At 42.3% G+C, this 17,242-nt stretch overlaps 1 protein-coding gene across 1 annotated transcript; it reads right to left on the minus strand.

The window, feature by feature from the left end:
- Positions 1-14,831: 14,831 nt before the first annotated feature.
- Positions 14,832-15,415, minus strand: LOC136534872 (uncharacterized mitochondrial protein AtMg00810-like). The gene is made up of 2 exons (XM_066527233.1): positions 15,272-15,415; positions 14,832-15,143 (listed from the first exon to the last, which is right to left on the minus strand). The coding sequence occupies exons 1-2, from the start codon at positions 15,413-15,415 to the stop codon at positions 14,832-14,834; spliced, it is 456 nt and encodes a 151-aa protein (XP_066383330.1).
- Positions 15,416-17,242: the final 1,827 nt, after the last annotated feature.

Raw genomic sequence — 17,242 nt, forward strand, 5'->3', positions numbered from 1 at the left:
CATTAGACCATATCAAATTTTGGAGAGGTATGGAAAAGTGGCATATCGCTTGAAATTACCTGAACATCTCGTAGCTGTGCATGATGTGTTCCATATTTCTCAATTGAAAAAGTGCCTCCGAGTGCCTGAACAAAATGTTGAAGTTGAAGGAGTGGAACTAGAACCGGATTTAACTTACTCCGAATATCCTATCCGAGTGTTAGATCAGAAAGATCGTGTTACTCGAAGACGGACAATCAAGTTCTATAAAATACAATGGAATCAACTATTCAGAAGAGGAAGCTACCTGGGAATCAGAAGATTACTTGTTAGAAAAGTTTCCAGAGTTTCTAGCATCAATATAGAATAGAGTAATGTTAGTTGAGCTCGGTTGCTACAAATTGTGTTTTATAAAGGAACCTCAGCTGTTTCATGGACAAGTTCTGGATGCTTTTGGACTGACACATTTCCTTTTCCATTACTTACTCTATGGCTTTGAATCTCGGGGTGAGATTTCTTTTAGGGGGAAGGATTGTAACACTCCGGGTGTTTAAATATTAAAAACATGACATGGCATCATATGCATTGCAAGGTAATTGTTCATATTGCAAACTTTGATATGCATTCACTAAGACAAGTTTACATTTGTGTTATGAGTGTTGAATTGAATTATTTGAATCATGTCAAAATTTGGTTTGGATTTGAATTTTCCAAAAAACCCTGATTTTCATTATTTAAACCCTACCCTGAAAATCCATTTCAAAATCTAAGCATATTTTGGGGTTGAGCCCAAAAGCAACAGTGTAGAGATTGACAAGTTAAGCAAAGTTTGTTTTTGGAGTTTTTCAAGTTGTTTAGAAAAATTTGGAGTAATTCAAAAAGGTGTAATTCGTTAAATTTCCCCATTTGAATTCAAAAGTTCATTTCAAAATCTAGACCGAATTAAGAGTTGGTTATAAAAGCAAAGTTGTAGAACTTTTGATTTTGAACAACTTTTGTTTTTGGAGATTTTTGAGTTGTTATGAAAATTTGAGAGTAATTTGTGAATTTTGGTGAATGGCAAACTTATAAATACTGTGAACAGTGTTCACCGCCGGCGACCTTCGGTTCGCTTCCAGACGTGCGCGTGGATGTCCTCGGCTTCGCGCTGGCATGGGAAAGGCTCCTACATGGCTTCCTAGCGCTTCTGGCCGCTCCTTAAGGCCTGAGCCGTCGCCGTTCTTCACCGTTTCCCTTCCTCTGTTTTCCCGGCGTCGTTGCCATAGCTCCGTTGAGCTTTTGCCGTCGAACCTGCGCCCGCGCCATCGTAGCAAAGCATGTCCCAGCTCCGCTAGTTCCTTGTGCACCCAGCAAACCAGCCCTTATGGCTTGTCTTCACCGGAAACTCACGGTGCGCGCTCTTCTTCCTCGCGGCCGGCAGCGTCCCCGTCGCGAGCGCTTCGCCGTGGCCAGCGTGTTACGGTGATCCTCTGCCCCTGCTGAGTCTTATTTCAGCTTCACCACAATGCTGTAGTCCTCCATGACCCATTGATTTCTCATTTTGACCACCACAACTCCCGGAACATCGCCATCGACGACGATCTGCTCCGTCGTGCTTGCTTGGGACGTTGACCCACCTCTCCGTTGCTCCTCCAGCCTTGTGCTCTACTCAGTCGCGTTTGGGGTGAGCTGCTGATGCTTCCTAGGCCTTCTGTTTAAGCTTTACAGGTCTCACGTCGCCGGCGTAGCACTGCCGTGCCACCGCGTCCGCCATGGCCGATGACGAGCTAGTATAGGGCCGTAATCAGTGCTGATAGGGATGTCAATCGCTGCGCCTAGTCTTGGTGATCATTTTGGTACTTTGGCCATCGCCGTTGGACTCACCGTCAACGAGTTTACGCCGGTCAGCGCCGTCGCAGTCGTGGTCAAACGCGCGAGGGTAGGGATGACAGGTGGGACCCGTTGTCAGTGACTCAGCGTTCAAATGGATTTTTCTATTTTCAGATTTGAATGAATAGTGATGTAATTTGTTATTTTTGTGTAGATTTATTTAGAGGTCCAAAAATTATGAAAATTTTTGTGTGACTTCTCTATGATGTATATTATTTAAGAAAAATATAAAATAATGTTTTCAGTAATTTTTGAATGTGATAAAAATTGCTCAATTTATTAATAAATGGATTTCCATGATTTTTCTAGGCTTATTTATTTATCCAAAAATTATGAAATTTGTTTTGCCACTTAGTTACCATGTAGTGAACATTTACTAAAATTTTGAGCTCAATTAGAATAAGTTGATTTATTTCATAATTTTGAATTAAATAATTGATTCATAAAAGCAAATTGTAACCTTTAATGAATTAGGTTTTGTTTGATTTTTTTATTGAGTGATGTCCTTGGGTGATTAGTTGATAATGATCCTTGGCAATTGATTTGGGTGTTGTGAAAAAGGTTTGATTAGTTTGACTTGCCACTGTACCGCGAAGGAAAGTTGTATTCAAATTCTTAATTTTTGCATCCATCATCGAGCATCATGTTTCGTATTCCGCATCATGTTAAACATGTCATTGTTATTACGTGTAGTGAACGAAGGTAAACACGTGGTAGTTAATCAAGTTGTTGAGGAGGTTAATCCGTCTGTTGAGATCGGATCGAATACTTGTGAAACATCGCAGGAGCCGGACTTTTCCGTCAACGAAGGCAAGCCCCGGATGCATACAACCCTACCTTGTATTTTACAAATTGATTTTTCTTTTGCTTCTTTTTACTGCATTAAGTAATTAGGAGTCAAGTACAAGTCAAATTGGTACATTACCCACCTTGTTATTCCATAATTACCATATTACCAGTTTTAAATTCGTATATGCCTAGTTATGCTTAGCTATGCGTAGAACGATGAAAGTCAGGTGATTACCTGTCACCTGCGAACTTTAAACAGGATTTGATTAACTTATGTTATCATGTGATATGGGAACGTGGAGTAATAAATCTAGACCGGGCGGACTCGGTGTGTGTGAGCCACAAGATATGGAGGTCTTATGAGCGGGTTCTTTCTGCCTGGGTCGATTAAGGCACGTCCGTTGTTGAACTGTGTGCGATGAGACTTTATAGTACTAACCACATACTCTGGTAAGCCTGAACTTGGCGATTCTATTACGAGAATGGCTACTCACGCACTAGGAGTGGAGAGATGGCGGGAATAGCGTGTACCCACATGGCAATGGGCTGCATTGGTGGAGTACTATATTCTTGGGTGGCGTGGACCCGTTCTTGCTTTAGAGGATCCGAGAGTAGGTTGATATATGTAGGTCAAGGACCTACATATGTCGTGTGGTCTGGAATCCCCAGCTGGGTTTAATCGGTTCGAATCGTCGTTGCTCCTCGGTTATGGAGACTCACTTCTCTATTCATCATCGTAGTACTAATAACTGGAACTCGAATAAGTCTTGTGAAGGTGTTGGATATGAAGTTTCATGATCTCAACATGGATTGTGTCAGCTTTGTATATGATTTTATGCAGTTTTCTATACAAAGAATTTTGTTAAAAAGCTTTTACGCAAAAGAACTTTGATTATTGTTAAAGCCATACCTTGAATCCCATGAGTCGGCATCCCTGAGTTCTATCAGTTTTATTTCGGTTAAGTCTTGTTGAGTACTTTTGTACTCAGGGTTCATTGACCCCTTGTTGTAGGTGAGCCTCATGAGCAGATCTGTTTTGGATCATGCTGCATGACTATCGTTCGTTCTGACGATGAGAAGTAAATGTGTGATCCTTGGGCAGGATGTTTATTTTGTGTGTTATGTATATGTTAATTATGCCACTCCACTACTACTATGGTTTGTAATAATTATTGAACTTAGTTTGTAAGGTTTGAAACAACTAGTTTGTAAACTATGTTATCGTAAGACTTCCGCTGTTTTTACTCTAGTATTGATATTTGAATAAATATTGTAATACTGCAATGACTCTGTAATGTGATCCTGCTCAGAAATTGTGGATGATTCAGGGTTCCCCGAGGACACCCGGCAGTCTTTTTAAGTTAATGGAAACATATGCATAAACGTCAAAGGTCGTCGGACAGTGATAGGTGCATGTGGGCCCTATAACTTAGGAGGTTCTGCCACACTTATGATCTCTACATTCTCAATCAAACATATGATATGGCATGACCGCACGTACTTCCAAGATCTGACTCATCCTTTTTGTGCCCACATACATCGTGTATATATATGCATGGAAATCTGACTTGCATGCACTACATAATGGGATCTATAGGCTTGATGTCTTGATCTTCCAATCCTGAGCCGATTGCGAGCAATCTTTCATTTATTGCTTCTAACTTTTAATAAGGCAACTGTCAGTTTCAGAAGTCCTGCAATGAGATCAAGTTGAGAACACAGAAAGAGCACTGTGAAAAATCCGCTTGTTAAAGCCACAAACTGCAACAAAGGTCAGGGCTGGCCAAGAGGCTTCCTGTGTTGGCCACTGAGCGCGCTGTAGGTACATCATGGTAGTGCATATGCCCTTGTTGTCATGACTATCTTCATTTTTGTTTTTGCTCTATAGGCGATACGTATCATATCGGCTTTTTCACATCTTTAGGCTTATTTTTTGAACTAGAGGCGATACCCTTCTGGTACTGGCTATTAGAGCCGATGACTAAATGAATCAGCTATCAAGTGTTGATCAAATGTTAGGGTAATATTCCTTCAAATTTGTTTCGTCAATTGCTATTGATAGGTTGCACCAGAACTCTTCAAACCAAAGGTTAAACGATCGATCGATTCAGAGCAAGCACCTCATCAAGTGCAACAAAACTTCATTTAAGAAATCTATCAATTATTACTCGCACTTAGGATTCCATTTAGTGTTCACATATGTCGGCCTAAGCTCATCTCTAGGACCACTGTTTATTCTTCCTTAATCTAATGGCCGACGTGGAGCCGTGACTATTTACTAAAACAAACTCTAAGAGCCGATCGCTTGCATCGGCTATTGGCTTTCATTGCTGATTTTAATGAAGCCTTCTTCCCATAACTTGCCAGAAAAGCATTCGAAGTCTCCAAGCTCCCAAAAGACTGGATCGGCTGTTGCGATACTTACAGACTCATGAGCACGAACTAGTTCGACATCATTTCCATGCCACTGCATCAAACACTGATGCATGGTTGATGGTACATAATAGTTTGCATGAATCTAATCACGACCAAGGAGTAAACTGTATGACCCTTTTCCATTAATGATGAAGAACGTGGTGAGCAGAGTCTTACTCTCGATTGTCAGTTCGACGTTTATTGCCCCCCGGGTCTTAGACGCATTACCTCCAAAGTCCTTAAGGATCATGTCAGTCTCCATCAGACCTCATGGTCCTTTGCCAAGTTTATAAAAAGTGGTGTAAGGCATTAGATTGATAGAAGCACCTCCGTCCACCAACATTTTGTTCATCGGCTTCCCATCAACAAAACCTTTCATATATAAAGCCTTTAAGTGCCGATGCTTGACTGGTTTATCAAATATTGCTTGTTGTACAACCATCAACTTGGCAACTATCTCCTTATACTCTGATTCATCGAAATCTGAATAAACTTCTTGATCTACCAGAGCTCTAAATTTTGATGGCAACAGAAAAGTCATTTGGATATTTGCCAATGGTTGCTTTCTATTGGCTGTTTGCTTAGTATGCCATACTTGAGGTTTATCGGATGTCTGAGCCTGTTTCAACTCTTTGCTCCTTAAGTGTTGCACCCTTCTCTTCTGGCCCCTTATTAAACCTTCTGTACACCATTGGTCTTCCTGCCAAACATATTTTCTCTCTGTCAACTTCTCCATGATCAACCCAGTTTTGATCAATAATTTGCTTTCCAAGCCGATCATGAACACTTCCATTTTTTAAACTCTGATCCATATTATTATGATGATATGCATCTTGAGTATGGATAGATCGACGGTTGGTTTGAGATTACCTAAACTCCCAATACTGATTGCTGCATTCTGGACAGTCATGTCTAGTAGGCAACTTCAAACCTTCATTCTAGCAATGTCTGAGGAAAGAACAATTCCAATGTGATTCGGCTTGTTTCCTTTCATACCTTTCTCTTTCTAGTTGACGCTGGTATTCTTGATCCTTTAACCAACGCTGATAATCTTTTTCCTTCTGTCGATGTCACTTATTCAATAGAATCCGAGATGTAACTTGCAGCTTTGTTGTCCCTACTTTTGACATTCCTCCCTACTCATATCAGCTCTTTTGCTCATCGCGGCATCTCTTAATTTCCATGTATTCATCGGCCGATATTTGCATCTTGGGATCGACTGTTCCGACTTCTTTTGATTTGGTTGATGTTAGGACTTTAGTCTTTCCTTTGAGTAGCCCAGCATCAACCATGTTTTGATTTCCTAGGAAAGGATTACCATCAACTTTTATTTTCTGAGGCGTATTAAATTTGAGCCTCCCTTGCTGAATAGCCCTCTATATATGCTGTCGAAAGATTCTGCATTCATTAGTGGAATAAGAAGTAGTGTTATAGAACTTGTAGAACTTCTTATTCTTTAACTAATCAGGGGGTAACATAACATGACCATCGAGCAGTTTGATTTGCCCTTTCTCAAGCAAGAAATCGAAGAGCTTGTCTGATTTGGTGACATCAAAGTCATAGCTCTCCTCGACTCCTCTTCCTCAAGAATTTGGCACCATTACTGTTTTCTTGCCCCAATTCCATTCATCCATAGCAACTTCTTCTTCTTCATCTTCATAGCCATCATCGGCTGAGTATGGATCATAAGCTTCGGCTATTGTGGTACTCTTTTGGAACTGGGTATCTCTGCGCATACTCTGGAATTGGCTATTGAGCACTACTACTTGTTGAGCCAATTGACCCAAGTTGTCAAATTCTTGTCCCAACAGCTTTTCTTTCCACATCGGCAGCATTCTTTGAACAGCTAAAGCAGCTAGTTGATCATTGGCCAAGTTTAAGGAGAAGCACAAGTTCCTGGTTTCTCAGAATCTCTAAATAAATTCAGTGTTTGATTCATTAGTCTTCTGTCTTATAGTTATCAGATTGGTAATCTTCTTTTCTCCGATCCCAGTGTAAAAATATGTATGAAATTTCTTCTCTAGGTCAGCCCAATTGGTAATGGATTTGGATTTACACCAGCTGACCCATCTGTGGATTGAAATCCCATGTGCCTTGGTATCATAGATTTGGCATCATGTGAAGGGTGTTATAATCCGTGCCATAGTGATACCCTTGTGGAATCTCAATCTGCTGGGCTCTTTGGTGGCTTGCTGCTTGAAGTCACTGATTGTAGACATAAGGGTCTATATCTCTATGGATCCTTTGAATTGATGGTGCTATTTTTGAGCCAACGATGGTATGTGGCCTGATGTGCCAAAATTGATCACCTGGTTCTAACTTTGCCCCACCGGTTGTTGCTCATATTGTACTGATGGTCCAGGATTATACTGTATCTGATTCATAGTAGTTCCTTGAGCCTGTTCAGATGAACCCTAAACTGTCTGGACATTACCATTACCAGCTGGTGCTGCTTCTTGATGGCTGGTACCCACTTGATTAGTCCCTTGGGTCGATGGATCTGGAATTTTGTAATAAGCCGGTCCGCCTTGACCAACTAGAAATCCATGAATCGCCTCTCTCATGGCGTTGTGGAATATGTCCATGAAAGCTTCATTATGGCTTGATATGGCATCATGAATAGATTTGTCTACAACTTCCTTAAAGAAACGCATGTCTTCATCTTTAGTCGTATCTGTCACGTGTTTTGGTGTAGGACAACAAACATTTGTTCTAAAACTCTTCTATAGCTTTGCTGATGATACCCTTATCCCCATTAGGTAGATCTTCATAATGCAGCATGAAAGGTCCTTGTTTGGTTTTGGTAATTGAGTGACAACTTAGGTGGACTAATTGTGTTTATGTGAGATACACAGGTGATTAGTCCACAGGTACATGTGTGTGAGCAACATATGCCATGAAGGTGAAAATGGCTTAGAGATGTTGCAAAGCTCACACATGTGATGATGAAGGAGCTTATTGCACATGAGACATGACATTGAGTCATGTGATCAAGATGGAGAAGATCAAGACAAGACTTGGCTTGATGGACCGGTTGCAAGCGTGAAGGGCAAGTCGAAGGCTTTGGAGTGATGGACCGCGTGGCGGTGAAGCTTGAGCAAGACTTGGCGCCGATGGACGATGGCAACGGTGAAGAGCAAGTAGAGTCAAGATCGATGAACCAATATGATCATGTGATGATATGAAGTGGATCATATCATTGTTGATCGTGTTGGTGCATGTGTTGCATCGACATTGAAGGAGATGGAATGGAATGCGCAAGGCAAAGGTATAACCTAGGGCATTTCATTTCACCGGTCATAGGTGTGTAGAGAAGTCTATGACCGGGTTTAGGATAGATGGCCGTACTATCAAGAGGGGCAAACTTGTTTGCATATCGGTCATCTAGTGCCACTCGAGTGATCTAACTTTGCATTATCGCTAGGATCGAGTGGCGTGGCAAGTTGAGTGGCTAACATCCTTTGGGAAATGATTGTGAAAATGCTAACACACTTACACATGGTGATGTACACTTGGTGGTGTTGGCACATTTACAAAGGAGGTGGTGTTTGTAGGGGTGAGATGGATTTGGGTCCCTCTGTCCCTCCCGCCGAGCTTGTGAGGCGGGATTCGGCGCTTTCAGGAAAATGGAATGCCTATTTTCTATTGCGCCGGATGCAAATTCTTGTGGTTAGCACACTTGAGCAAGGGTGAAGAAAATGGAGAAGATGCTAACGTTGGTCAACTGACCGGACGTTGGATCTAAATGCATCGGACACTGGCAGGCTGCGTCCGGTCGCGCTGACGTGGAGTGTAGTAGTCGCTGGAGTGTGACCGGACGCTGGCTGCGTCCGATCGCATTCGACCGGACGCGTCCGGTCATGCTCGGGAGCTTACTGGAAACGACCGGACGCTGGGGGTTCAGCGTTCGGTCAGTTGAGTGCTGCTGCATCCGGTCAGGTCAAGTGACCGTTGGAACCGGGACACGTGGTCGTCTGTGGGCGACCGGACGCTGAGGTCCAGCGTCCGGTCAACACGACCGGAGCGTCCGGTCGGCCCGACCGTTGCCCAGTGAAGGGGTAACGGCTAGTTTAGCCCTTGGGGCTATAAATAGAAGTGGCCCTCGGCCATGGCTGGTGTGGAGCACCTCAAGGGACTTAGTGTTCATGCTTGTGAGTGCTTGGGAGCCCTCCATCACACACATACTTGATAGTGATCATTCGATTGTGTGAGTGAGCGATTCTAGTGCGATTGCATCGTGAGGTTGCATCGAGTGGCACTAGGTGATCGAGTTACAAGCCGGTGGTGCTTGTTACTCTTGGAGGTTGCCACCTCCTAGATGGCTTGGTGGTGGTCTCCGTGGAAGCCCGCAAGAAGCTTGTGCGGCGCTCCGGAGAAGTGCTTGTGAGGGGCATTGTGCTCGCCCCGCGGGAGCCGCGAAGAGCAACTCTAGTAAAGCGTGTCATTGAGCTACCCTCACTTCCGGGGTAGGTTCTTGCGGCGCCCGACGTGCGGGCTTAGCAGGTGATGCTAATTAGCCGCCGAACCACCAAGTGAGCGGTCGACACAACGGGGACTAGCGTGTTGGCAAACACGTGAACCTCGGGAGAAAAATCATCGTGTCAACCTTGTTCTTCCCGTTGGTTTGCTTCCCCATTACACAAGCTTGCAATTACTTTTATACATATTAAGCTTGTGTAGTTGCTCTTGTAATTAGATTGCTTGTGTAGCTTGCTAATTACCTTCTTGCTTGTGTAGCATAGAAGTAGCTCCCTTGCGTGGCTAATTTGGTTTTAGTAACCTCGTTAGTCACATTGCTTAGTTTGTGTAGCTAAGTATTTGCGCTCTCTAATTAGGCATTGGTTGCCTTGTTATTGAGCATTGCTAGTGAGCTTTGTTAGCTTTGTGCTTTTGCTTACTAGCATGTGTAGGAGCTCTCTTGTTGCTTAAAATACTAGTGGCATAGGTTTGTGTAACCTTGCTCCTAGAATTGTTTAGTAGAGCTCGAACTAGCCCGGCACCTTTGTTGCATATTTGTTATCTTTGCAAGGTGCTAGTGAACATATATAGTAGGGTATAGTCTTGGCTAGACCGATAGTTTTAATTCCGCATTTGTATCGGTTAGCCGACACGATTAATTTTAGAAAAGACTATTCACCCCCCCTCTAGTCCGCCATCTCGACCCTTCACAGCATAAGGATGTCGTTGTTGTTGTGAACCGCCATAATGATTGTGGGGTCCCACCAGGCGTGCCAAAAACATGTGTCGACATAGAATTTTATCTCGTGTCGAGGACACATGAAGCAAGTCGGAAGGGTCTGCTCGATGGAGCTGTAGATTCGCCTAGCTTCAGCGCAGAGATGGTCGATCCTGCGCACTCCTCCTGAGACATACCAGTCAATTTGACCCTATAATTAACAAAGAGAGAAAGCTTATCAGTAATTAAGGGCGGAACTTACCGATTTTGCCAGACAGTCCTGAATGTGCGGCTCTGAGAGCCGATATGAAAGGAGATCGACTAAATAGTTGATTTCAGCATATTCATAAGAATAAATTGGTTAAAGCTCATTGGGTTGTATAAGAAGAATCAGTTATCATTCAAGATAAATGTCATTATTTGAGCAGATATTAATTAATGGCAATAAGATGTCAATAATGATTGGTTTATGCTAAGCCAATGATTACAAGCAATCGAACCCCTTTTTATATAAAGAAACAATTCAACACCATTTAACCGTTTAATAAAGATAAATCTAATGAACATATTAGATCTCATCTATCGCTATGACCAGTGGGGCATGAGGCAGAATCATGTAGGCCATAGAAATAACAATAGACTCAACGACCCTAACTCATTACTAATATCAGTGGGGCATGGGGCAGAATTATGCAGGCCGTAATACAATAATAAGATCATGGGGCTAACACATCCTTCAACCTATCTTTACTTCAACGGTCTCATGATGCGAACTGTTTGTGAAAGCACTCGATATCGGCTAAAACAGTCAATTTAGGCATAGCGCACAGTTAAAGTCATGCCTTATCAGGAATAGACCTACCGAATAACGATCTCCACTCCACAGTGCTAATAGTGAGGTGTGAGATAGAATCACACAGGCCATGATAACGGGTCATGGAACGGTTTTCGCTAGATAATAAATCTACTCAAGACGCAACATGCTTTAACTACACGCCATGCACGATCAAGATTGATGTAAAACAGTCGATAAAACGTAACTCATCGTTTAATGTACAGATTAGATCAATTTTAGATTAACAAACGATGGGCTAAACAGGATATAAGGCCGATCTAGATCAATCCTAATCAGGCAGAGTGATATTGTTGTAATTTAGATAAAAAATGAAAGCAATAAGCAATATCAGTAACTTAATGAATCTACCAAAGACTGTCATTCTAAGATAGAGCCAATAACTTGACCTTGATCTAGTTCATGTAGTAGGGGTCAATCGGATCGATGCAGCCATACTTGAACTAGGCAAGAATTGATAACTAACTTATACCAGAGTCGCAGTGGAGGTCGACAGGATCAATGCAGCCGTACGAACAGAGGTATAAGCCATGACAGTACTTACAACAAGCAGTGGAGGTCGATCGGATCGATGCAGCCGTACTTGCTGAAGAACTCGCCGAGATCTACTCTACTCCTACTCCTAAGGGGTGGCCGAAGCCGAAAAACTAAATGACTTGTATATTGGATTGATTGTTGTCCTTGATACAATAGCCGGGGGTTTATATTTATACCCTGGGCTGATAAGAGTCCTAAACGAATATGACTAGATAAAAGGAAATACCAAGATACATGGACTCTAATTTCTCTTATGTAGAATCCTTGCTAATGAAGCTTCCTTATTTGATACATGTCCTTGTTTCTTTCATCCTAATATGCACATGGACGTCATGTCTCTCTTAAATTAATTAAATAATATTTCTTGGCCGGCTCATAAATATCCCTTGATTAGGAAACTTTCTCGCTTTTGACATCATCGGCCAATCTCTTTCTTTCTAGGATAAGCTTACCAAATTTTGGTGTAAACACTAACTTACTATATTTTCGTTTAGCATGCATGTTCACTAAGGATGGTGGTGGAGGGAGGTAAACAAATGGGTCATTGCCCCTCTTGCCCTTGTGCGGGGGGGTGGCATACAGTTCAGGAGCGCTTGTTGCCGCCTTGCGGGCACGTGAGGAGGCCTTCACAGGGCAAAAGAAGTGACATGTCTTTCCTCTCAAACATCAGACGAGTCCTCACTAATCATGGCATGAGGGGGGAGGATCTTTTTGCTCAAATATGCAAGAGAGTTGCGTATAATTTCATTAAGAACTCGAAGTAAAACACAATACACATAATTAAAGTTTAGGTACATATACATAAAAACACACACAACCAAACCTATCTGGTGGCCACCTCCCAATGTGCTAACCCCTTAGCGCCAAGGCATCGTAGATGAGCCTCATCAAGGATAATTCTAATCACATGCTAAATATTGGGATTGGCTCCATTGAACACAATTGTTATCAAGACCATCTATCTGGTGGCCACCTCCCAATGTGCTAACCCCTTAGCGCCAAGGCATCATAGATGAGCCTCATCAAGGATAATTCTAATCACATGCTGAATATTAGGATCGGCTACATTGAACATAGTTGTTATGATGTTTTCACAACACCTATGCACCCAAAGTAATCAGCTAATTCAAACCTCAATTGACTTCCCGGGGAGCAAAGCAATAATTCTCATCCACCAATCAAAGAAACCCTAGGACAGAATGTGATTGTAACAGTGTGATATTGAGATTGCTTAAAATGGAAATTTACATTTTTCTGTTCCTTCATTGTAAGAGTCACCTCTTGTTGGATTTGATTGATGACCTGATGTTTTCTTGTGAATCATGACATATGCTTTATGCTTTTAAAGTAAAATAATCGTGTTTTAAAGGTTAATTTTTACCATATTGTGTATTTGCTTTCTGTCATCCAGATTTCAACTCAACAGTAATCTAGTAAACTTTTTAGTCATTGTTAATGACTTATTTTAACATCTTTCCCAGCTGCTTGCCATTGTGTTGCTCTCGATGTACAAGGCTAGTGTTATACATGGTGTCGGAATAAGGTATAAATCAGAATATTTGGTTCCATTTATTTGGTTTATTACTTTACACTATAAGTTTCTAGCAGAAGGGACAATTAGGGCATGGGACACTCTTTTGCGTAATCTGCCAACTGTTGTTAATGGTCTATTCGGGTAGGATAATTGGCTACAAAAACAAATTCTTTACCTTGATTATTAATAATTGTTTATAGTATTTCTAAACTCATAAGCTGATTAATACAAGTGGTTTAAAGGTGTTAACTATAATGTTTATGTCTTCCAAGATGCTAGCGTGTTAATTATAATCTTTATGTCTTCCAAGATGCTAGCTTGCACTTGTTAACCCTGCAGACAAAATGTCGAGAAAGCAAGTGTGGGAAGCAGCCATAGTCTTTCTCTTTCGGTGATAATAAGCACAGACAGTTAGGGACGAGCTCCTTAAATAAGAGTTGGTACCTTGCACTTTTATTCTCTGTGAGCTCACATGTCTGTGACTCTGTGAGTAATCCGGCATTGCCAGAACGCGCCATTTTTTATTGTGAAATATTTGTTCGTTATAAGCTTAATTAATCATGTATAACTCCGCTGAAGTGTAAACATCTAAATATTTAGTGAAACTTCTTTTTCCTGTTCTGTTTGATAAGTAACTTTATTTTAATCGACCATCTCATGTGAACTCAAGTTATATTGGAATACATGTCGTTGTGAATGGCATTTTGCAATATATCCTTTTCCCTCCGATGACTAACCTTGGCCTGTTTGTGGAACAATTCATAAACTAAATGTAGAAAGCAATAGGGAGAACACCTCAAACCTATTAGGGAGGGATGACTTTCATATATATAGCCACAAGCCTGTCAGTATATTTACAAATAGACCCCTATATATATGCATATCGGAAAAAGTTTACATAACCCCCAACTATTCAAGGTGGACTACTTCACCCCCAAACCATAAAACTAGATTTTCTACCCCCTGAACTTTTCAAAATCGGTTAAATAACCTCCCAAGCGGTTTTGGACGGTGTTTTTGCTACAGTGACAGTGGTTTTATCTTTTTCTTTTTATTTATTTTCGCTGAATCTTTAAAAAATCATAGTAAATCAGAAAAAAAATCATAAAATAGAAAATCTAATTTTGTTGGACTCCACATGAGTAGATCTACACACTGAACATATAATATGGTATGCTATAATATAAAATTTTTTATGTAGCTTTGAATCTATGCTTTTACGTAATTAATTGAAATAATTCATAGTTACAGCTTCTATGGTCCAATTATGATGAAATTTTTATGGTGGGCTAATTATTGTATGCTTGAACTGTACTAAAAATTTTAAACTCATTGGATCATGTATAACTTAGTTATAGATTTATTTAGGTTTATGCTTGTTAAATCTATGCTTATTAATTAACCCCTCGTAGTCATAGCAGGAGGATCACAGACACAGACTGGATAAAAAATCAGTAAATAGCTGTACAGACAAGCCCTTAGTCATGATATTCGCGAACTGATGCGAGGACGACACATGGAGAACACGAACTTCGCCAAAGATGACCTTCTCACGGACGAAGTGAATGTCAATCTCGAGTGCTTGGTCCGGCAGTGATAGACGGGGTTTGTTGTCATGTATACAGCACTACATTGTCACATAAGACAACTGTGGCAGAGAGTAGCGTTAGATGGAACACCTAGACAAGCTGGCGCAACCAGCAGTGGGTGATGGCACGGTACTCTGCTTCAACACTGGAGCGAGAGACAATGTCCTGATGCTTGAACGACCAAGACACCAAGTTGTCACCGATGTAGACGCAGTAGCCCAACGTGGAGCGGCGGGAGTTGGGGCACCCTGCCCAGTCCATATTTGAGTATGCCGTGAGAGACTGTACATGACCGGTGCCAATGTGGAGACCAGTAGAAAGAGTGCCCTTGACGTAGCAAAGAATGTGCTTGACGAGGGCAAGGTGCGGCTCTCGAGGGCCGTGCACGAAGAGGCACACTTGCTAGACCGCATAGGCCAGGTCAGGGTGGGTGAGAGTAAGGTACTGTAGCGTCCGACGAGGCTACGGTACTCGGATGGGTCGGTGAGTGGGGCACCATCCGTAGCTGAGAGATTGGACTTGGACTCTACAGGCGTCGTGGAGGGATGGCACATGGACATGCCAACACGCTGAAGAAGCTTAACAGCATACTGGCGTTGCGAGAGGAACAGCCCGTCGGAGGAGCGCGTGACGGAGATGCCGATGAAGTGGTGGAGCGTCCCGAGGTGAGTCATCACGAATTTCGAGCTGAGACGTGCAGTGATGCAACGCAGAAGGTCTGGAGAGGAAGCCGTCAGGATAATGTCAGTCGACAAAGAGCAGCAAGTAGGCAGTGTTGTCTCGATCTTTATAAATAAAGAGAGACGCATAAATGATGGAGGACATGAAGACGAGCTGGCGAAGATACGTGGCAAACCGCTGGTGCCGCGCGCGGGGAGCCTGAAGAATCCACGTAGCATGACCCACCGTGTCAGCTGGTGTGCGCGAGTCGAAACTTACAGCTCAGTTAGCCTTTGTCGGACCATTTGTCTGAGATCCCTAGGTTGCAGTTGTGACCTCGACACGATTACTTGAATCTACCCGTGGACCGTGGCTAGCCGACGTCTCTTTCACCGACATCAGTACCTGAGGAAATGGCTGCAGATACGACTGGTAATTCCAAAGCACGTGTCCTCGACCTTAAAACCCCTACGTTGCTATCGACCGGAACATAATGGTCCTGTTTGATACTCTAGCACAGCTAAAGGTTAGAGTTAGTTTTTAGCTTAGGACTAGCCCTGAACTAACTCTAGCCTAAGAGATGTTTGGATACAAGGGTTAAAATGATAATAAATGTGCTTTCCAAATCATTGGTGTGGGTGAAAGTAGAGAGGAAAACAGTAGGACCCTCACCTCAAATAGTCCCCAACTAGCCCAAATAATCATCCTCTTTGGGGGGATAGTTTTTTAAGGTGGGCTAGTTGCAAATAACCCACTCTAGCTCCTCCTGTTTGGCTACTTTAGAACTAGTTGAGCTTCAACTAACACAAACTAGCTCTAACTCATAGATCCCATGGCCAATGGATTAAGAGGCTATCGATCCAGGCAACACTAGTCATCGGAGCATGGCCTTTGTTTTTGTGATCGTGCGCAGACGCCAGCCGGCAATGGGGCCCTACACCGTCTTCATCAACAAAACATAAAGAAGAAACTGGAATGCCGGCAGTCCAGAAGTAAGGGTCTATTCGGCTGATATTAAAGTCAGCTGATAAGTTGGCTGAAACTATTTTATTGTAAAAAAAAAATATTATAGATTCTAGCTAGTAAGCCGGCTGATAGGCCTTGAACGTGGACTAATTAAAATTTTCTTTTTTCTAATGAATTCTACTAATCAATTAGCCTCTATTAGTTTATGTTTGATCATAATTAGTTAATGTTTAGGCCTTCTATTTGGTATCAAAAGATGGACTAGTTTAGTCCATCCAAATCAGGCTCGAAATGAAACAGGGCGAAACAGAGTGCCGACTCAAATGAAGTCAATCAGTTTGTTCGCTGGTTGATTTCTGAGCTGGCTGGTGCTAATTTATTATGAGAGAAAAATACTGTTGGCTGGCTGGTTTAGGACTGACTAAAACCAACATGCGAACAGGGTGAATGGAACTGACTAGGAGGCGACGAGGCGTGATGTAAATAGTAGTACTAACTTGTTTGCTGCAGGTTCATCAATTGCGATATCGAGCTGTATTCATTGCCAGTTTCAGTTTTAACCACAAGATTTGCATGATCATGACCCACAGCGCTGCTGCTATTTTAACAGCCACAGCGCTGCCGCTGCTAGTTTTTGTTGATGAATTGAACAGTACAAGTACGGTAAGGAGCGCAGCAGCAGCAGCCGCAGCGTTGCTGCAGCTAGCTCTTCCGAGTAGCTATGCCACCGTCAGATACTGAGTCTAACAAGTCGACTGAGATATCACTCTTTCAGGCATAAAGAAAGCTGGAACTGGCACAAAGGCCACAAGCTCCACATGACGCACTATGCCACCGTCAGAGGAAAAGAACATGCACTTCGCTGATGCAGTAAC

The sequence above is a fragment of the Miscanthus floridulus genome, unplaced genomic scaffold (genome assembly GCF_019320115.1).
Source record: "Miscanthus floridulus cultivar M001 unplaced genomic scaffold, ASM1932011v1 os_2356_4_5, whole genome shotgun sequence".
NCBI lineage: Eukaryota > Viridiplantae > Streptophyta > Magnoliopsida > Poales > Poaceae > Miscanthus > Miscanthus floridulus.

Excerpts from the sequence above, each read along its gene's own strand:
- LOC136534872 (XM_066527233.1), bottom strand. The coding sequence starts at position 15,415 with ATGACTCACCTCGGGACGCTCCACCACTTCATCGGCATCTCCGTCACG. Across the intron at positions 15,144-15,271 it reads GCCATCCCTCCACGACGCCT|CAAGTGTGCCTCTTCGTGCA; the intron begins GTAGAGTCCAAG and ends TATGCGGTCTAG.